At 35.6% G+C, this 21,895-nt stretch overlaps 4 protein-coding genes and 1 long non-coding RNA gene across 5 annotated transcripts in view; 4 read left to right on the top strand and 1 right to left on the bottom strand.

Moving 5' to 3' along the window:
• The window catches only part of LOC124178318, a 29,270-nt gene extending 16,641 nt beyond the window's left edge, over positions 1-12,629 (top strand). Inside the window, exons 17-25 of the mRNA XM_046561555.1 lie at positions 5,626-5,762; positions 5,940-6,048; positions 6,364-6,687; positions 6,860-7,096; positions 7,684-8,017; positions 8,223-8,653; positions 8,804-9,301; positions 9,462-9,645; positions 10,138-12,629. Coding sequence (XP_046417511.1) covers positions 5,626-5,762; positions 5,940-6,048; positions 6,364-6,687; positions 6,860-7,096; positions 7,684-8,017; positions 8,223-8,653; positions 8,804-9,301; positions 9,462-9,645; positions 10,138-10,667 — 2,784 coding nt within the window. The 3' untranslated portion in view covers positions 10,668-12,629. The remainder of the gene's footprint in view (positions 1-5,625; positions 5,763-5,939; positions 6,049-6,363; positions 6,688-6,859; positions 7,097-7,683; positions 8,018-8,222; positions 8,654-8,803; positions 9,302-9,461; positions 9,646-10,137) is intronic.
• Positions 1,920-5,067, bottom strand: LOC124177238. The gene is made up of 5 exons (XM_046559394.1): positions 4,686-5,067; positions 3,713-4,016; positions 3,407-3,568; positions 2,410-2,815; positions 1,920-2,195 (listed from the first exon to the last, which is right to left on the bottom strand). Exons 1-5 carry the CDS (start codon positions 4,799-4,801, stop codon positions 2,095-2,097), a joined length of 1,089 nt encoding a protein of 362 aa, XP_046415350.1. The 5' UTR covers positions 4,802-5,067; the 3' UTR covers positions 1,920-2,094.
• On the top strand, positions 3,513-4,117 carry LOC124177245. The gene is made up of 2 exons (XR_006869561.1): positions 3,513-3,654; positions 3,809-4,117. It is a non-coding gene; the product is annotated as an uncharacterized LOC124177245 (long non-coding RNA).
• A 392-nt stretch (positions 12,630-13,021) lies between the features above and the next one.
• Positions 13,022-16,582, top strand: LOC124177231 (probable ATP-dependent RNA helicase DDX55 homolog). The gene is made up of 7 exons (XM_046559379.1): positions 13,022-13,499; positions 13,636-13,743; positions 13,827-14,099; positions 14,658-15,016; positions 15,128-15,325; positions 15,452-16,127; positions 16,338-16,582. The coding sequence occupies exons 1-7, from the start codon at positions 13,401-13,403 to the stop codon at positions 16,377-16,379; spliced, it is 1,755 nt and encodes a 584-aa protein (XP_046415335.1). The 5' UTR covers positions 13,022-13,400; the 3' UTR covers positions 16,380-16,582.
• A 121-nt stretch (positions 16,583-16,703) lies between these two features.
• On the top strand, positions 16,704-21,814 carry LOC124177228. The gene is made up of 5 exons (XM_046559376.1): positions 16,704-17,216; positions 17,547-17,748; positions 17,887-18,179; positions 18,296-20,410; positions 20,570-21,814. The coding sequence occupies exons 1-5, from the start codon at positions 17,154-17,156 to the stop codon at positions 20,927-20,929; spliced, it is 3,033 nt and encodes a 1,010-aa protein (XP_046415332.1). The 5' UTR covers positions 16,704-17,153; the 3' UTR covers positions 20,930-21,814.
• Positions 21,815-21,895: the final 81 nt, after the last annotated feature.

A 21,895-nucleotide genomic window follows, 5' to 3' on the forward strand; every position in this document is an offset into this window, starting at 1 on the left:
AGGTAGAATTTTTTTTCCACTATTAAGTAACTTCATCCAAGCAAAGACCAGTTTATAATGAGCAACATGCTACCAAATTATTAGCGTTTGTGGTGATCATACTGATTCTACCATGGTTAGGTATTCGTTCACAAAGTATTATTCAAGAGCCAAATCCAGTTGAATCAGATAATCGGGAGTGAATAATATATTTCGTTTATTTTCAGTGGGATCTAATTTAATTACCTTTTAGTACTGCAAATCATGTATTCACAACACCTTGTATTAAAGTACTTTCAAAAGTGTTGATTTTGAAAACATGTTTTTAAACTTTCACAGCTCAAGTGATCACTTTGAGTACAAATTGTGATAACCCGATTTCTAATTTATACTAAATCTAGCAGCGATATTCATTGGCTCGTGTATTCTACGGTATCTAATGGAAACGTGTTGTTGCAGACTGTTGTTTTGTTGACTCCCCGTAAAAATTTTGATTCAAAGAAACGTGTGCTTCATTTAATGATAGAAATAAATTATCTATCAAAATTAAATGCAACGTCCAATAATTTTTACGTTTGTGTCGACAGAATTATGATTCATATCATAGATTTCTTCTAAAAATACAATCTACGAAACTTAGACTCTCTGTAGGATTCGAATACGTAATATTAGTTACCATTCTCTAGTATTAACACTAAAAACCATAGAAAGCTATAGCATTATTCAACAATAACGAGGATGCCAATGCCAGCTATGTTTGATATTTGACCTTGCGCTTAGTTTTCTATGGATCAACAAATGAGAATCGAATCCTTGTTAGCCAAATAAGAAATGAAAAGAAAAAAATTGATAACAAGAATACAATGTTATTATAAACAACAACTTAATAAAAGAAAGTTGTTTGTTGTTACTTGCGTGACACCTCGTATATCATGCTTTATACGTTTATGTTAATGATCTGAGAAACAAATTTTATGACAGTTTCTATGATGTTTCCATCACTTATTGCATTTTTCATCTAAAAAGATATAAAATTGTTGAAACTGAAAATATTGTAATATGTTATGGGATAAAAGTGTCTTGATGCAGTGCAATTAATCAATTGTATCTACGTTTTGAAAATTGTGTCATCTCAATAAGGGTTTATAATTACTGTTCTACACATTTACGAGAAATGTGGGATTTAATCAGACAGTAAAAATAACGCTCCATCAAACTATAAGTCTTTGGCAGAAGCGTAGACAGTGCACAAAACAATGAGCATAGCTACAATCGCCTCATCTGAAATGGAAGTGAATACATTTCAATTTGAAAATTTCATGCAACAATCTGTTGCAATTCGATCACTATAATAAAAGTTGATTGATTGCATTATACCCAACATGCGTCCCTATCTTACTTAGTCCTCTAGAAATTTGATCGCCACATTTCTTCGGCCCTGTTTTATTATAAATTCATGAACAAGAGTTACTTCTAATAGCACAATCTGAAACTATGTAGTTAATTTCATTTGACGTTTAAATAACAATGGCAAAGGACAATATAATAAGATTTTCCTTTATTTGCAATCTTTGCTATGATTGATCTAGAATGTATATTATTAAGTGAGAGTTGAGTTACAAAGAAAAACTGAAAATACGATCAAACAATAATAAAATAAGTTACTATATGTCGTCAAGTTTATCATCCTGAGTTCATCCCAGCCCTGTAGGTGTTTTATACTAAGATTTATAAATCAATTTTTTTTTTCAAACTTATGTTGGATGATGAAATTTTGTTTTCCAACTATTTCTTCGGGTTTTATCATATAGTTATTACTTAGTTTGTTTCAACTGACCAAACTTATCTTGCAAATAGAATTTATGAAATTATACTGGCTAGCTTATTGTCAAGTATAAGTATAAGATTTTGGAAGATTGCAAGAAATTATTTTCGCACTGTTAATGTTTGTGTTCTGATGGGACCAAATCATTTATTATTGTTCAAGAGATACATATAATTTCCTTGATGAATCAGTACACAAATTGTTCTCATGCTAATACAGTATTATGCGTCTTACAGTATATCAATGTTTATTATTTATAATTTTTTGATAATAATTATTTCAATCTCATTCTAGATATCATCTTCCCACACAGTTTCCGTGAGAATTGCAATGTTGTCCAGCCCTCGCATTGGAGCATATTCTAACGTCCACATAATATTGGTAAACACCACTGAAATTTATTAATAAAAAAAAAAACTTCATTATTCAGATATACAAATCTTAAATATTATCGGTAATATAGACGTATTACGAATAGAGTAACAAGAGATTGATATTTGTGATCAAACCCGGTCTATTCTTTGTGAGGAATATAGATATTTAATCAAAATAGAAGTATACATTTAAAATGTGCGTCCATACATAAGAATACAAGTAATACTCACACATCTCACCCTGGTGAAGATCAGCAACTAATTCTGGGCATGAACTGTTGCATGGATTGATTGGGGTTAATCTAAGCTGCGTAGCCCCTCTCAATTGAGCTAGGGCTATCAGACCAGAATCCAACTCGACCTTTTTGTAGCTAGGACTATTATAGTCCGAGGACATGAGGACCCAGTTAAAGTGTGCGGGAGATACTGTACTTGATAGAAAATATGGTCGCTGATAATACTTTCGAAGGACTTTAACTGCATTAATGTCGCAATTTTGCCAATGGACAAACCATTTGGCCACTTCTGGAGAATGGACTCTGCGCAAAAAAGCTGCTAGGTCAGATGAACCTGTTCGAAGATTTGAGGTCAATGCGCAGGGGACTGTTTCCATTAGACGTTCATTTTCCAAATAAAGCTGTAATACAAAGCCATTTGCTCATTATTGATGAGCCTGATGCAATAGTGCATATAGTGTTTCGTGATAACTGAAAAAAATACACTTCTGTTCTTTTGAGGACATAAATTGTGAACCACACATCTTTTCCTTTTTCTCTCATATGATGTGTCCGTATATTACATTAGATGCCTAATTGGATTACTTCATTAATGCAACTCGTGGAAATTTTGAGTTTCAGCACTGTGCTCTGATTGCAGTCAACTTTTCAATTACTCTAATAATGCATTCGACGTCTGTACAATCATTTTCCATTGGTACCTTGACAAAAGATTGAAAAACTCCAATACAAATATTTTTCTCCAGTACATATAAGGGCACTAAACACTTATAGAATTTGTTTCAAAGTAATGCCAAAACAGGTTTTCATTGCCTTGTGATGTTATGTTTGAGACCCTTTGAATAATGGTTGGTGAGTGTTGTCAGTAGCTACTCACCATATTCAAAATAATTCATCACAACAACCCATTTCAGGTAGAGTCAACAAACGCATCTGGTACACCTCATACTCAATTGTCTGATGTCTCAGGAAGAGTAAGATTGTATACTTACATGAGTAATGTTATCGAACCAGAAATAATCAGTGTTCATAACTGGCCAAGAATTCATAGCATCTGTTATAATAGCAGGAGCATCTCGACTTAAATAATTATCAACCAATTGACGATATCGGACGTCAGATAAGCGATCGATAGTCTCTAAAGCCTCGCAAGTCTGGAATAAAAGACGAAAAGTACGTTAATAAGAAAGAACTCGAGTATTCAGGCAATAGGAAGATGCAGAATCAGACACAAAAAATGGTGAAAATAGAAACCGATATTTATCTTTTTCATCGTTCATTTCAATCTATTTCTTTACCACACAATCTTCTTCAGTGATGGTATAGTCGTTGTAAAAAGGATTGTTGATCATACAATTCTCATAATACAGTGGCTGCCAATTCCAAATTGGCAGGATTTTTATGAGCAGTAGGCGACCTATGGCCGAAAAGTGAGTTCCAACAAAATCCAGTTGAGCTGCAAGACACGCTATAGTTCCAACTACAATGAGAACCAATGCAGCTCGAAATGCCAGCTGTAACCAGGACCGACGCATAGCTGCCACTAATGGCTGGCAAATTATATCCATCTCTTCTTCGGTAAAGCCAGCTTGTTGGCAATATCTGGAGCAAAGGTGACAATTCAAAAATGAAAATAATACTTTGTTAAACTGAACTTATGTTAAAGTTGTAAACATTTGTTAAGATAAACTTTAATAAGAGAGGCACAGGCTATAACAATTTTTTCTGATACTCCTCTCAGAATGTAAAAAATATATATTCGGCTCAATTGATTATTATTCCATGGATTTTACTTGAAGGTTAAAAATAAAAGCTGTTCCGCGAATATTTTAAGAACAAGTTTGACCACTTAAATCGAGATGAAAGAAAAGCTTACCAGAAGAAACAGAATTGAATTTATACAATGAATCTTTTTTTGCAATGAAATTGAAAGCCTTGAAGACACAAAAATTATTCTATTATACCAACATCATATACCACCTATTGACCTCAATTGGCTGAGATACTCTGTATACATAATTACGAATTGTATCTGTAGCAAGGTAAAATTTTGAAAGCAAAACTTTGTGGACAAAGCATTGTGTTTGCACTTTTCTTGTTGTGAGAATTGAGCAATTGTATTAATAATCGCTGCAGGTGGAATAAAGTGCAATCTAACAGGGCAACATATAGATTGCACCTAGACGATTCAGTATTAACCCTGCATCAATGGACAGAGGGTATGTATATACGGATTGGTGAAAATATAACAGTACATTAATGTGGGCTTACTTATAAAATGAGTTCAGGTCATCATCGATAAGCCTAAGCTTTTCTGCGTGGCTCATTTCGTGTGGTTCCTTGGCATAAGTCTTCCTCGGTGGTTTAACACACTTGCTACCAGACATGTTTTATGCGTGTCTCTTTTCGCAGAATGAAGAATATTGTGTACTATTATTAACCAAAGAAAATCTCCCTGGAGATGGTCAGCGAACTCGAAGGATAGGAAGAATGGTATCGAGTAAGGGAGAAGGAAGTTCAGAGTTTGGGGTCATGCGGCATGCGCCAGCCTCGTCAGAGTTTAAGTTCATATTGATTTCTCCCGCTTTCGGATCAATATTCCAGTGGCGTAGGAGTGGCTCGGAAATACGGGAAGAATTTAAGCAGGAATATTGGACGTATGGCGGTCGTAGGGTTGACGTGACTTAGTTTGCTGTAGAAATCCGCTAGACGTCGACTGAATCGAATCAGTCACCGGGATCGGGCGATCGGGCGACTTGCGCTGAGTTTTACCGTTTACTACATGTTAATTAATTAAAAATAGCGTTATCATTATTAAAATCGCTAATCGAAGGCGTTTTCGTGAGCAGATAATCCTGGATCTGCTGAAATATAAATGAACGGGCTGCTGTAGACAAGATCCCGAGTTACGTCACGGCTTGTCGCGACCGTGTATCGTCCTGCATTTCTCTGTCGCCTGTTTATTCTTTAACACCTTGCACCACCGTATTTGCCTCGTGTACTTTATGCACATTAAACGTAACGTACGCGGCGGCTGGTATTAACTCTAGCTCAACGAATTCTACGCATAAAGTATAACCTAGAAGTTTTATATCGAATTATCGTCGACGCAACAGCCTGTTGTCAACCTCCCTTCGTCAAGACGCGCAGGTTTCAACTTAGCTACTCCCTGGAGTCGTTCGTATTTCGACGTCAAGGTGTGTACTAAAAATTAGCCAAAATTCCGGTCCCCACAAGAAAACGAGAAGGCGCCCAGCACACAGGCGGCAGGAACCAACCTACTGACGAAGAACCATCGTCGGCTAGCAAAATGAATAATAAGAGAAAGAACCGTACAAATCCAACCAGGTGAGTAGCATCTCCTTTATGCATCACCGTCTCCTCAATTTTTTCCTTCTTCACCACAACCTGGCAATGCACCTCTTTTCCATACTAGCCTTAGATAGATATGCATCTGATTTGCTATGTTATTTGCAAGTGTTTGTCTTTCTTTTTTAACCTAATTCCTGACATTTTTTCTTACAGGTCCCCGCGGGCTCGGGGCCCGCCTGAGAGATCCATTACTGCGGAAGGGGTATACAACAATGCTCACTTTATGCATGCCATAACTAGCCATGTTGGTAACATTGTACAGGTGAGAGAAACAATATAATACACTCTGATTTTACCTTGATGAATCATGCTGCAAATGTCTTTTAAACTGTGATTTAAAATTCATTCAACAATTAATATTTACTATTAGCTCAAACATTATTAAGCACTTCAATCAATTATTAGACTCGTAATTTAATCTTATATTAATCGACTTCCCAATTTCTTTTTTTTTTTTGTAACTAATAGTAATATTTTCATGCTACGTGATTTTTTACAAAGAGCTCATTTAAAAAACACCTATTGTACAGATATAAAGTGCGATTTTATAATTGAAACACATTCATTTTATGTCCAGGTTCAAACTCAAAATGGCTCCGTGTACGAAGGTGTATTCCGCACATTCTCCAGTCAGTTTGATGTTGTTTTAGAAATGGCACATCGCATTGATATTGGTGGAAAAATTATAGTAGACAGTGTAGTGGAGAAATTGATTTTTAAACCTCAAGACATTATTACCATGTCTGCTAAGGATGTGGACTTGGATTATGCAATTAGGGATACTTTCCAAACAGATACTGCCATTAGCAAATTCAACGGCATGATAGGCGAAAAAGAGTTGGAACCCTGGGAAGCACCTTCTGCCATAAACGGAGATGACTTAGAATTAGATGGGGCTGCGGTAAGCAATACAGAATTAAACTAACTTTTCATTTCTTTGCATCAGATGTTCACCACATTCTTACAGTCAACAAAAAAAAAAATTTCTATCAATGCATATTCATAAATCATTTATAAATCCTTCCATGAATGAAATATTATTTTACAATTCATTGTTTCTTGATCATTTGTAGAATGGATGGGATGTCGATGAAATGTTTCGTAAAAATGAGCAGATATACGGTGTGCAATCAACATTTGAACCGTCGCTGGCAGGTTATACTCTCCAACTGCAACGCAAAGATACCAAAGAATTCAAGGATCAGGAGCAAAAGGCAGCTGAGATTGCTAATGAAATCGAAGCTCAACCAAACCATAAAGCTCGATTAGATCTTGAAAACGGCGATGAAGAGGAAAGATTTGCATCCGTGGTAAGTTTGAATATTAAGTTAATAAGTACAAGGTGACCTTAGAAAACTTGTGGTTATTCACAGCATATTATTTTCATATCTTCGTTAAAATCGATAATTTCAAATTTCATCGCAAAGCAAATTTTGCTTAATGAATCTCAAAGCAATCGAAAAGAATTTTCCATTTGTCAGAGTATTGAGTTATAATAGAAGTTCCGAAATCATGGAATTTTAAGAGGAGATACTGGTGAAATTTTGATAGTACCAAGATTCTAATTTTTTAAATGCAAGAGAAAGGTCTAATAAAAAATTCCTCTCAACGAGATTTTGATTATGATGAGTATATATACTGCATTTTGTTTTTATTTTCTGCGATGAAAATTTCCCCGAGTCTGGTACCACTGGTTAAAGAAATTTAGACGAACTCTATACGTGTCATTAATTTTTTCGCAAACATGTAACATTACTTGACCTGTAAATTAAATTGGAACAGTACTGGAAATGATTTTTTCATGCATGTAAATCAGTACAGATGTGCTCCTGTACTTAATCAGATGTCAGTGTCGTATATTCTTTAAATTAATCAATTTCAATATCATTCACTTTAGGTAAGGCCCAACGAAGGCAAATACGTACCGCCTCCAAAGAGGAAAAATGGAAACGCAGGAAAGCTCATGCGTTCTACACCACCGCCCCCGTCGCCAGGGGCTGCAACTAACAAAACTGTATATACGCAACCACCGCCTACAGCCGTTGGTGTGAACATTGCTCAAACAACAAACATTCCAGTGGGAATCCAAACGACCCACACTCAAGTACCACATCCAGTTCCTATAAATATGGCCATACCAACTAGTAGGATTGTTGTCACATACAATACTCCGCCACCATTTGTACCACCTTCTACAACGCAGACTTTACCGCCAGTTGCTGCTGTTCAAGGTAGGTACTTATTATATTTTCATGCATTTTACTAAAAACATTGAAGCCATTGCATTCGTTCCATTCTGCAAGTAAATTGGGCAAAATGAATTTCGAAGTAATTAGCTGTTACACAATCGACTCGATTGAGCAATCAGCTGGTACGCCAAGAATGAAAGCCTTTTTGCCTGATCAAAATGTGATTACAAATCTGTTTTTGATACAGTGATGCCACCAGCACAACCGCAGCCGTCCGTTGCGCCTGCCATTCCTCAGCAAGTGGCTATTACTCAGCAGCAGCAGCAGCAGCAGCAGCAGCAGCAGCAGCAGCAGCAGCAGCAACAACAACAACAACAACAACAACAACAACAACAACATCAACAGCAACAACAGCAGCAACAACAGCAGCAACAACAACAACAACAACAACAACAGCAGCAGCAGCAGCAGCAGCAGCAACCTTCAAATAAGATAAACTCAGAGAAACGTGACAGACCTGGAAGACAACAAGTTTATCAGGCTGATAAAGCTCCTCCAGCTCCATTTCCACAACCTAACATTACCCTTTCACATCCACAGCATTCACCACTAACACAACAGAACTCGGTCGAAGGTCAGCGTTGTGAAATACTGCAACAAAAATCAGAACATAGAAAGGTATGATCCTAGTTTTTCCGTGTTTTCTACCAGCCAAAAGGGGATAAATGTAGTTATTGAACACCCGTGATTTTTCAGTAAATTAACTAAAAATAGATTGAGATATGCTAAGACCTAGCGTTTTTATTAGTTTTGTCACTTTTGATCAAGGTACCTACTCCTCGTGGGAGAGAAGAACAACACTCGGAGCTGAGACAATTTGCAACAGACTTTAAATTACCCGAACCCTCTGTCCAAGAGCCATCACCTCATTCTAGGAAGCAACATCAGCAGGAGCAAATACAGCAACAACCAGCTCAAGTACAGCATCATCAACAAAGTCATCAGCAATCGCACTCTCAATCTCCTCATCAGCAGCCACAACAGCAACAGCAACAGCAGCAGCAACATTCATTACCACATCCACAACATCAACAACCAACAGAGGAACCCGTTGTTACCAGTAAACCACCTCCGGGACCACAACCTGTGCGATCAAATAGTCCTCCTCCTCTGCAACTGCAGCCACCACAACAAATCCAACAACAAACTACATCTCCCACGCAACAACCAGAACCTGCAGTTGAAAAAATCACTACAGCCTTCAAGAAATCTACATTAAATCCAAACGCTAAAGAATTTAATCCAAATGCAAAACCGTTTACACCTGTAAGTATAAAAATCAAATCATCATAATCGATTCTTGGTTATGCAAAGTTTTTAAGCCATTAAATACTTTGCTAATTCATGCTTCCATAATGTCTATGCATATGTTTATCATTACTGTATTCTCTGACAAAGTATGAAAATTTGTTTCAAATTTTTTTAGCGCTCGCCAAGTACTCCTACACCTAGCCGACCACATACACCTCAAACTCCTCAGTATACCGGTGCTACAATGCAAACAGTCGTCATGCCTGCAACAGCATATGTTATGACTAGTCAACCCCCAACTGCATTCACTCAGCAACAAGCTCAACCTGCGGCTAGATTCCGGAAGGGTCAGTATCTAGGTACCAAACGTGTCGACCAAACTTCTACATTTATACATTATTAGTCAGTAAATATGTTGGAATTACCAAAATGACGATTGAAAATAAAATAACTGGTACCCTTGCTTATCTAAGACACGAGTTTATAGACTGCAAGAAGTCAACTACACGTGATTGATATCCTGCAGCCTGTAAAAATTTTATGAAAATTGATGCATCCTATTTCTATTCTAACTTCATAACTATTAGGTCAAATTTGTGTTAAGTCAAATAAAAATTATGTTCCAGCATCAGTCAATGACCAACTCAGGTATAAAAGCGTTAACATGAATTTGATGTCTTAGAAATATACTAGAAGTCGCCAGAAATTATGTGATGACTTTTAATACAATATTCTTAGGTAACGTAAAAATATTTTCTTTTGAGTACTTGGTAATTCCAAATACTGGCGAAGTTTTCAACTGAAATCAAATTCTAATGCATTCTTCGTATGTGCTACTTGCCATGTTTCAGTCCCAATGATACCACATCGTGGTCCAGATATTGCATCACAGATGCAGGTTGCAGCTGCCACTGGTCAACCGTTACTCGCACCTGCCCCGCTGCACCCACCTTTTCAAGTCCAATACCCTGGTCAACCAGCCTATCAACAAATGGTGCGGATGGTTCAAGCTCCCCCTCCACCACCGCATATGACGTCACCGTATCATCATCACCACGAATCTTCGGGTCCACAACCACAAGGAATACAATACATGGGTCCACATCCACACCACCCGCATGTAACACAACAACAGCCTAGCCAGACACCCTCGCCTGCTAATCCTAATCCTCCTCACACCCCTGGAGCTTACAATCCTCCAGGCACACCACAGCCTGCCTATCCTCAGCCTCCACCACAAGGCCATGCCCCAAGCTATCCAATAATGTGTCCATTAATTCCTCCTCACATGATACCCCCACAGCACATGCAATATTTGCCTCCTCAGCCTCCGCCAGGAACTCAAACTACTATACCTGTCATGCTGCCTCACAATCAGTAGTTTTGCAAATACACAAACAGAGAATCGTTATTCTAAGAAAAAATGTAAAGTGTTTTAAATTTTAAGTTACTTTCATAATAGCGTTGGATTTTCGCCTCCAGCTTAGCTGCCAATGCAAAAATTAACTTATCAAAGCCACAGAGTCCTGATGCGTACGTGCCATTTGTATTATCTGTTAACATTATTGTGTTAAATTTTTTTTTAATTTCTTCAATCAGTGTTAAAATTAAAATATATCAGTATGCCAGATCTCGCGTTAGGAGGGAATATATGTTTGTATCCGTTCCTGCCTGCACAATTACGCGTATGTATTACAGTATGAGAAAGAACAAATGGACTTTCAGTAGTAGAGTTAAACACCAGTTGTTTTAGAATTTGAAAGGTTAAGGAACAGATGAACCTATCCACAGAAGTCTTGAACATGGTCTTTCATCGGTCAAATAAGGAATCTTTAAGGAGTGAAATAGTTGTTTTTTCTTTTGTTTTGTTTTTTTTTTTTTTTTTAATATATATATATGTACAATTTTCAAGCACTCTGTGGTAATAGAAAACTTGTCTTGCACTTGAATGACTAGAAACTAATGCTGTTTTGAAGGTGGCTAAGACAAATAAGAACATTTCTGCAAGAGGCCCGTAACGCATCCCTCTACATAACATTGTCATGCGTATCATGTGAGTTGTTGGATATTGTATGGCAATAAATTAGTCATTATGTCCTAAATAGAGTTACATTTTTTAAGATGTTTTATGCACGGATAGACAAGACCGACGTACGTGACTGTAAAAATAACTTCGTCCGTAATGGCAGACGCTAGAATCTAAAATAGAGGCAAAATTGGGAGTTTATAGCCTCGTTAATAAGCTTAAGTTGCACCATCATCATCTTAGTAGATCGAGGCTAATTGAACAATGATATTGACTTGAAATAATTAAAATTCTTTGAATTTTTTGAGTAATGTTTAGATCGTGTTACAAAAAAATCTTTGGTATATCAAAAACATAACTGCAATGAGAATAGACGTACAGTACGGATAAAATGATAACTTTGGAGAATCTAATATATATTCACTAGAACTGGATATTTTAAAAAAATTTGTTACAGGGGGGAAGGAGGGAGGCCTTTTATTTTAAAGTATCTTCTGGAAAGATGGTAAACCTAAATTTTTCAAATAAGCTATATTTTTGTGCTCATGCTTAGACTCAAAATACAATATTTACTAGAAATACAACATGAGAGCAGAGCCTGAATAATAGTAAATTTTGAAAAATTGCCTAAACCCTCAAATGAATCTTCTATATTGCAATATTGAACAGCTCTGCACATTGGCGTACACAAAATGGCTAAGCAAAGAGTTTTTTAAACTCTGTAGTTTGTTACGCTAATTTTTGTTATTAAATACTTTTTATGAGAAGGACTTTGAAACGACGGGATATCCAATTATCTCTGGACCCATTCTTGAGATGTGTAATTACATAATTTTTCATGTGATATGGCGAGAGAGAGTCTGTCACAAGTGGTACACTGTTGTTACAATATTTGAATTCTTTAACATAATTTCACCTTTCGATGTATGTCGAATGTAATTTGAGATCACTACTTGGTTTTTAAAAATGAAATTCTAGCTGCCAAAGTGTTGAAGAACCAAAATACGCCTAACAATTGTGTGTGCAAATCTGAATCTTTAATTCTATTATTAAGATTGGAGTATTATCATGATTCATATTACATCATCAAAATGTTTATGCAAATCAGTGTATGTCTGGCACGATATGAAATCTCCCAATATGAAAGAAACTGCAATTTTTATTTCATAATATTGAAAAAAACAAAACGGAACCACTTGTGCCGGTGATGATAAGGATTTCAGAAGAACAGAACAACTACACCCTAGTCGTGTAAATATGAAAAAAACAAACAGACAGAGGAGTAATCATTGTTTATGTATAAAAAACGATTTAAAAGAAGAACGAAAATGGAAACGTATGAAAAAAATGGTTCACTGTGTGGCATCATTAGATAAAAAAAATTTTATATTGAAAAAATAGAAAATAAAAATCATAATAAAATCAATAAATTAAAAACTGCCTGTGCCTTATAAGTGGTGTTCTTATTTTGTTCATTTCTGATAGCTCAAACATCCGATTCTTTCCCATCCTATTCATTCTACCATTTCCAAAACTTATCATAAGTTATTTTCGATCTCCTGCACAATACATTCTGTTTTGCACACTTCATTAATCAATGCATTGGAGCGAAATGATTTTACATCAGTATAAATAATGCATGATATGTGTAGATTTAATTTTTTAATATAATAAGCAGCAATAGAATTTTCATACCTTAATTGACTGGTTTTGTTTGATATGTTAGAAGTATAAGACCAACTGTGCTAAAACAAAAAACGCTTGTTTGTACTATGATATTTACCAAAAGTACTTGACGCCAAACAGTGAGAAGATGGCATTGGAACAAACAAAAGTTGAAGTTAGATGTAAAATTATTTATTTAAATCAAGTTGTTCTAAGTATTCCGAAATTAGAATGTCAAAAACACTCAGCAGTTGGCAACAAGTCATACATATATATAGGATATGATTGAACGTGTTGATTAATTAATTTCATTGGCTCAGCTTTTGCAAATGTCAAACATAACCTCATTCGCCCAAGTGTCTACCTAACCAAGTCCACGTGGGCGAAAAGTGTCCATGGTTTTATTGGTTTTATCTTTTGAAGATGAAGTCTCAAAAATGGGAAGACTTGGAAGTCCCACTAAGCAAACCTATTCTGGAAACTCTAAAAGTACAAAACTTTCAAACGATGACACCTGTCCAGGTATGACATATTTATCACATGACTATAAATAATTGTTTTTCTGAAAGCATGCACTTACGTCTCATAATGAAATAAACAAACGAAACTGGTTCTCTCTTGCTGGTAATTTACTAATATTTTTTTAACATTCTGGCAGACTGCTTGCATACCGTTGCTACTAAAAGGAAAGGATGTTGCTGCAGAGGCTGTAACGGGCAGTGGCAAAACACTGGCATTCTTAATTCCAATGCTAGAAATGTTACAGGTATGAATTTTGACCTATATTATAAGAAGACTTGGAAACAGTGACTATAACATGAAATGCCAACTTTTTTTTCTAATCTGTAGAGACGTGAGGACGGTTGGAAAAAGTTGGAAATTGGTAGCATTATTGTATCACCAACACGGGAATTAGCTACACAGATAAACGAAGTCCTTGCCAACTTTCTGATCCGCATTCCAACTTTAAAACAAGTGTTGCTAGTCGGTGGGACAACTGTTGATGAAGATGTAATAAAGCTCAAGAATGGTGCTAATATTATTGTAGCCACCCCTGGAAGATTGGAAGATATTCTGTCGAATTGCAAAGATATCAATTTAGCCTCAAGCGTGAAAGCTTTGGTAAATACATTCAACAATTATTTTGAAAATCCTTAAAGTAGAAAAATTTACTTTAATTTTTCCAAGAGTACAAACTCTGTACTTATGTCAATCTTGCAACAACAATGGTCTTTGAAAAATCACTATTAGACTCATGATGGATATTTTCACAGAAGACACTTATTTTATATTACTGTTCTTTCAATGTATTATAGTGTCAAAATTTTGATTTGTCACAGCTCACTCAGCACTCATAACATCGAAAGAGAAGGTAGTTTTAATGAGATACACACTGTATCAGACTTGTAAAAAATTTTATGTATTTTATAACATGATTTTGGTGCAAATCAGTAATATGTATAATGAGGTCAATCTTTAATAGTGAGTAGCATTCTACAGATTTATTTTTGGCAAATATTCCCAAGTCAGTTAATTGCATTATTTTAGTTCCATCATTAAAGACTTAATTTGCGACAAGTATTATCTTGAGTAAGAAGATTATCCATATCTTTCTGAATGTTTGTACCGGTTCATTGTCTATAAGCAAAGTCGCGCATTTCATTAAAAATTACATTTCAGGAATTACTGGTACTAGATGAAGCTGATAGACTTCTAGATTTAGGATTTACAGCGACGATAAATACAATTTTGAGCTATTTACCTAGATTACGGAGAACTGGATTGTTCTCAGCGACTCAAACAAAAGAATTACAGCAATTGATAAGAGCTGGCTTACGTAATCCAGTTGTAGTGTCAGTCAAAGAAAAAGCTAGTACTTCTACCCCTTCGATGTTGATTAACAGTTGCGTGATTGTCACCGCAGAAAATAAACTTGCTACCATGTACAACTTTATCAAAAAGAAAGGAACTGATCTGAAGTACATGATATTTTTTTCGACATGCGCCTGTGTCGATTATTTTAGTCATGTTCTTAAAATGTGAGTTGAACGCATATAGAATTCTTATGAAATGAACTAGTACATGGACTTGCTATCAATTTTTCAATCCAAGTGAACTACATCATTGATTTGTGAAAACATTATTTTCAGGCTCTTTCAATCTTCAAATATATTTGCACTTCATGGGAAAATGAAAGATAAACGATATAAAATTTTCGAACAGTTTCGAAGCTCCGATAATGGTTTATTATTATGCACCGATGTTATGGCACGTGGAGTTGATATACCAGAAGTTGATTGGGTTTTACAATATGATCCGCCATCGAATGCCAGTAGCTTTGTACACAGGTAATAACAAAAGCTTCATCATTTATAGAAACTTTGCTTACAGGTTTGATCATTTCATTAATCAGATAATGTATACTTTATGTGTGCCAGACATGTTGAAAAATAAAACCATTTTTAACCCTATAGATGCGGCCGCACAGCCAGAATCGGTAACGAGGGAAATGCTCTATTATTTCTGTTGGAGTCCGAAGATGCTTACATAGATTTCATCAGGAGGAATCAGAAAGTAGATTTAAATAAAATCGAATTAGAACAACCTACAAGTGTGGTGAAGTGTTTAAAAGTCATGAGAAGTATACAGCAAAGTGATAGACTTATATTTGATAAAGCTAACAGGGCATTTGTATCATATATACAAGCTTACCAAAAACATGAATGCAGTCTTATACTCAGGTTAAAGGATCTCAACTTAGGAAAAGTTGCTATGGGTTTTGGGTTATTGAAAATGCCCCGAATGCCAGAACTTAAAAAACAGGACACGTCATTGTTTCAAGATCCTGCAGTTGACGTAAATTCAATTGCTTACAAAGACAAGCAGCGCGAATCTAAAAGATTGGAGAAATTAAAAGTCTTCCGACAAACAGGTATTTGGCCAACAAAGAATAAGCGTCCTGCCAAGCAAACTGAACCCTGGTCCGAAACTAAGAAGAAAAAATTAGATACAAAGGATAAACGTAATAAGCGTAAAGAAAAAAAAGCTCTTACTGGACCAGTCAAGAAAAAACGCAAAAAAGTATGCCAAGAAGATATAGAAGAATTGGCAAAAGATATAGCATTGATGAAGAAATTAAAAAAGAAAAAGGTAATTCAGGTGATTCCATAAGTTTTTTTATGACAATTTCTTGTCTTTATCTAGATATTAGTTTGGTAGAACGGTTGATTCTAAAAATCAAATGATCCTCTGTTTACCAAATGATGTTCTATATCCACTTGTATGTGAATATTATAATTGTTAGTGTATTTATTATAATAGTTAAAAAAAAAAAGGTATAAAAAAAAATTTAATTTTCAGATCTCACAAGAACAATTTGATTCAGCTTTCGGAGTCAATTGAAAAACATTTTAGACAAGGTACAACAGGCAATGGAATCGTTATTGCGCGTGGAATTCTTTGATGCGTGAAGCCTTAGTCAAAAATTGATAGCTTATAAATAGCGATTATTAATACTTGTCTGAAAAAATTTGACCTTTAATTTGATACTAATTGTAAGGTTTTTAATTTTAAGTAAACAATAAAAAATGTAATTATTGTTTGAAGCAACATTTTGAACATGTCTTTACTATTTAAAGTACTTGGTACAAATTGTGCGAGCGATGAAAAGTAAAAATTTTTATTTTATGTAAAATATGGACTCGTATAGATTAAAAGTAAAGTTACAAAAGACCAAAGTACATGTTGATTTCCTGAATAATCTCACTTAGTGTGAGCTGCCATTGTTTCAAATGTTAGTTCAAAAATCATCATATGCACAGTAGCTGGAAAGAAATGATACAGGCCCGTTTAATGGGGCCCTGAAATGGTGGGGACCCCCCACTATTGAGAGTTCAATCCCCTCCAGAAAACCGTCACGAATACAGAGACAGGTTTCATGAATTCACAGAATGGGTAGGCAAGTGGTGAGGAAGTGGTAAATTCTGATGAGTCACACAGCCAGAGCACAGCAACCACAGCTGAGCTCATACTTCTCACAATCAGTTGGGATGCCAATGCCATGGCATTCATTTACTTCTGTGAGTTTGTCGTCACCTTCAATAGATAAGTTTCCTGCTTGGTGATAAGCAGCCACTAAAAGGTGCAACAATTGCCATTGTACAAACAAAAAATAATATGACTGAAGCGGAGGATAATCGTCCAGAATGGATGATCGAGTTGGAAAACAGAAAGAGAAAGGTAAACTTCAATGACTTTTGACTATGTTATCATTAAACAATGTGCCTCTTTATATTTTCATACTACCATTTCAATCGTTATAATTTTTTCTTTACTTGGGTGTGACTTGATTGCACCGATAACTGAAGATCGCTTCACGGATTAGTAGTAATTATTATCTATCCAGTAAATTTGAGATCTAGCGCTATGCTTTACAGAAATACTTACATAAACAAATCAAAATTATATTAACTACCCTTGCAATTATATGATATTCTCAATGAAAGTATGTCGTTCATTTGACAGACATAATGTTTCTTGCATAATCGTTAAACTTCTCCACTTTTTCAGCCTCGTTTGGCTCACGAAGCTGGTGCAGGTTCACCATGCTTGAGCTGCAAAGAAGCTTGTCCAGGTTTGGACTTACACTTTTGGCGCAAAATCTGCAAAAATTGTAAATGTGGTCGCGATGAACATGACGTGGTTGATGATGATTTCCCACAATTTGATTTATTACTCGGCCCCTCTGGGAAACCAAGGAGAAAAGCTACTTGTGAGTGAAAAAAAAATGTTTAAAACTTTTATGAAACGATTCATTTCTGAGAATATTCTACTATTTTCATACTTCAAATTCAAATTTAACTAATTTAAAACTGACTGCTTGGATAATTCGTTAATTTTTATACTCTAGTCCTGCCCGTTGCCATTAAAAAACAACCAGACAAAGAGAATGCATTTGAATGGATACCACCAGATGTTACCACAGAAATAGCTGTAGATTACATGAAAGCGCTGCCAGAAAACAAATTGCCAATTCAAGGATCCGTTGGAGCGGCCTTAAGAAAACAACAACTTCAGAAACAATTACCACTTCATGATATGGACCATAAAGCTTGCGATAAATTGAGTGAAGATGAGAAACAACAGTTTGAAAAGTACTTGGAGAATTTGAAAAAATATGTTGGCCAGGGCAGAGTATCTAAGGTATTTTATAAATGCAATCATTAATTAAATCTTTATTTTTTTCAAATGTGGGTGGTCTTATTTATTCTAGCGTTATGCTTTTATCTATCACTGTTAACTTTATGTGATTCCTTCAGGTCATGGGAGCAAGACCATTCAATAAATCTCTGATGACACCAGCAAATGCAGCTGATATGCAACCAATGAGCCCACAGCGCAAACCTCAAGTTTATGTATCGACAAATGACTCCAGCAACCTTCGTACGCCTAGTAGCTTCATTTCAAAAGTTCAAGGCTTACCTAATTTGCAAGGCTCACAAAAGCAACAAGCTTGGCTAGCAGCAAATGTAAAAGCTATACAAGCCCAGATTTCTGAAAATGCTGTCAGTACTGCCATTCATTTAGGTCAATATCACCCTGCATTGGATAACATCTCTAATACTGGGCAAATTGTTAATTCAGAAGTGGTAAATAGTAACAGACATCCAGCTCAGCAATTTGCGAACATGTCTCATATTACAGATAACCAACAAAACAAAGTTTTAACTTTAAAAAATGCAGAAAACGTTCAGTATATACCTAATTTTGGTAAAGTTCATTTTCAAACTGAATATTCACAGATTGGAGAACAGTTTGTCCCTAGCACTTCTCCAAAAAAAATTTTACCTCATGATAACTCAAATATTAAGAATAATGCTAGATTGGACAAAAGTCTTCATGTACCAAACCAGCAAATTGTGAATTCTTCAAATCTTGCAACCGCATGGAATGCCAGCCATAGTTCTCCAATTCAATCAGGGCAATACCATAACACCAGCATTCCCATATCACATACTTTGGAGGCGAGCGTGAAAAGTGACAGTCCAGAAATAGTAAAGCAAGCTCTTTCTGGCCATAACAGACATTTTAGAGATCATGCAAATTCATTGCACGTGGGAAGCGCAAGCGAACTAGAAACTGGTGCATCACATAGCGAGAAACTTTGGGATCATAATCGAGTACCACAAAGTGTTACATATTCAGATGATATTTGCTCAGTAAATGCACAATTAGCTGAACAGATGTTATCTGATGCATTACTACCTCCAAGCGCAGTACATGCCAATGAAATTATTGGTAGTACCCTGGATAGAAATAAATTGAAGTATATTCAAGAACAACTCAGTGCAAAATATAGTAAGGACGATTCACCTTCTCAACATATTTTAAAATCTCAGCGCATCGATGAACTTCATCCACATTTTGGACAGGACATTGCTAAACATAAAAATCCACAGATGCAAGATCCATTATTAGATAAAGAGGCACAGAGAATTGCCATAATAGCTGCGATGCGGAATCCATCAGGGTTTTTGGCGGATAATCAAATATTGGAAAAAACTGGACCACAATATGCAAATGCTTTGGAACAAGTTGGCCAAAATAAATACACCAGTTCAACTGCATCAATGAATGAGGTTTCTGGTGTGTCTATGAGAATGCCAAATGCTAATCTAATACTGAATACTGATTCAACAGTTCCAAAAGAAAGTTGGCACGGAAGTAATTTGGTGCCTTCAGATTCTATAGTACCATTAGATATTGAACATGGTATGCCAGTGGACAATCAGTTTGTACACCAACCAATGTCACATCAGTACCCAGGTGCTGGTCTATCTTCATCTAAGAATTTATTGTCAGCTATTCCAGACCAACAGCAATATTCATTGAAAGCTAATCATCAACTTCCACCGGACTCAGCTAAGCTAGATCAATACTTGTGGCCCTTGCATGGTAGTAGCGCATATCAAGGAACGTTAGGCTTTGACAATGACAAGAGCTTAGGTAATCCATCTTCATTGTCAAATACGGAACGGCTCCAAGCTGAATTGAGCCATCAGCCAATCGATTCACACGTAATTCATTCAGAGTCTTTAGGAAACCCAGTATTCCCAGAAGGTATTATTGATTCCCCAGCTTTGAGACAGAACCCTGCTAGTGTTGATCAATTGAGGGGCGCCCTAGAAGAACTTTCAATTGGATCGATTCAGTTGCAAAAATGCACGCAATGTGAAGAAGAAATTCATTCGGGTGATATTGTTGTTACTGCTGAAAGGGCTAAAGACGCTGTCTGGCATCCTGGTTGTTTTATCTGCTCTACGTGCAATGAACTTCTTGTGGATCTAGTCTACTTTTATCATAAAGGGAAACTGTATTGTGGAAGAGATCTTGCTACACTATTGAACATTCCAAGATGCTTTGCTTGTGACGAGGTACGTTGTTCAAACTACTTTTATTTATACGTTACTTTACCGTATTATTCAACATGCATAATGTACTGTTCAGCTTCTAATGACTACCTCTGTTACCTGTCTACATTTCATATTTAAGCCAATATACATCAATTTTGTATCTTCAATCTTTCTTTGCAGTTAATATTTGTGCGCGAGTACACTGTCGCGGAGGGACATAACTACCATGTGAAGCATTTCTGTTGCTGGGATTGCGACATGCCATTGGCTGGGCAGCAGTATATATCTGAGAACGATCGACCGCTTTGTCTACCTTGTTATCAGAAAACTTATGCCAAAACATGTAAAACTTGTAACAAAGTGATTGCCGCTGATCAACAAGGAGTGGCAGTGAAGAATTTAGATTTTCATGCAAATGATACATGTTTCTCTTGTTTCACTTGTAAGAAAAGTTTGCTCAGTGGTCGAATGGCTATCAAAGAAGACAGACCTTTCTGTAGTAAGGAGTGCATCACTGAGTTCATGAATAATAAGGCTTGAAAAATGAATTACATTTTCATTACCTACTGCAGACCAGTAATGTATCGTAACAGTATTGCTTTTACAGTAGGGTTACAACTGATGACGGATTCTAGTTTTTAATTAAGGCTGATTAAATCTGAAATATTTTTAGCTAGAGTTAATGCTCATATGCTTCATTGTTACGTCATATGCGAAGCCGTATTTGCCTCTAGAATGAAAAATGTTAATCATTTCTAGAAATCTTTCCGAGCAAGAATGAAAGTACCTCGAAGATTTTTGATATCACTCTTTATTGCCAAATATTGCTGGCTAAATATTGCTTCAACTACATTCTACATCTTTGTAAGAATATGGATCGGTGAATCAGTACTTTATTATAAAAAAAAAAATTGTCCTTGTATATTCTGTACATGCAGTGAAATGATTGATCAATGTTATATTGACTTCAACTGCGAAGCTGAGGTGAAAACTTTATTACATGAGCTACATCCATCACAGATGTAGTTCCAGCAAAAGGTATTATTGATATTCTAAACGATATTATGACGTATGTTCAACAATACAGATATAGTAACTGAGGAGAAGGTTATACAAGTGCCAAGTATAGTTTTAAAGAATTTATTTTCTAATAATTGATAAAGTGAACAGAAACATATTATACGTTGTCACGTATTGTTATAATTCATAATATTTTGATACAAATATAATTTCACAATTTGCTTAAAATTAACTTATTTAAAGTACCTTTTAAATGACATTAAAATAGTACGTAAATACAGAATATGTAATATGGGGTGTAGTTTTTTAATTGTCAATGACGATTTTAAATTTAACAAAACACGATTGTAACTCTATAAGCTTTTACAATAGATCTTAGATTAGTGCAGTATTATACTTGACGTTGAAATAGTCCAAAAATTATTTACTTGCTAGAAATATGCATTTCGAACTTTTACTTTCCATTGTTGATATAATAGACTATTC

Source organism: Neodiprion fabricii, chromosome 3 (assembly GCF_021155785.1).
Source record: "Neodiprion fabricii isolate iyNeoFabr1 chromosome 3, iyNeoFabr1.1, whole genome shotgun sequence".
Lineage (NCBI taxonomy): Eukaryota > Metazoa > Arthropoda > Insecta > Hymenoptera > Diprionidae > Neodiprion > Neodiprion fabricii.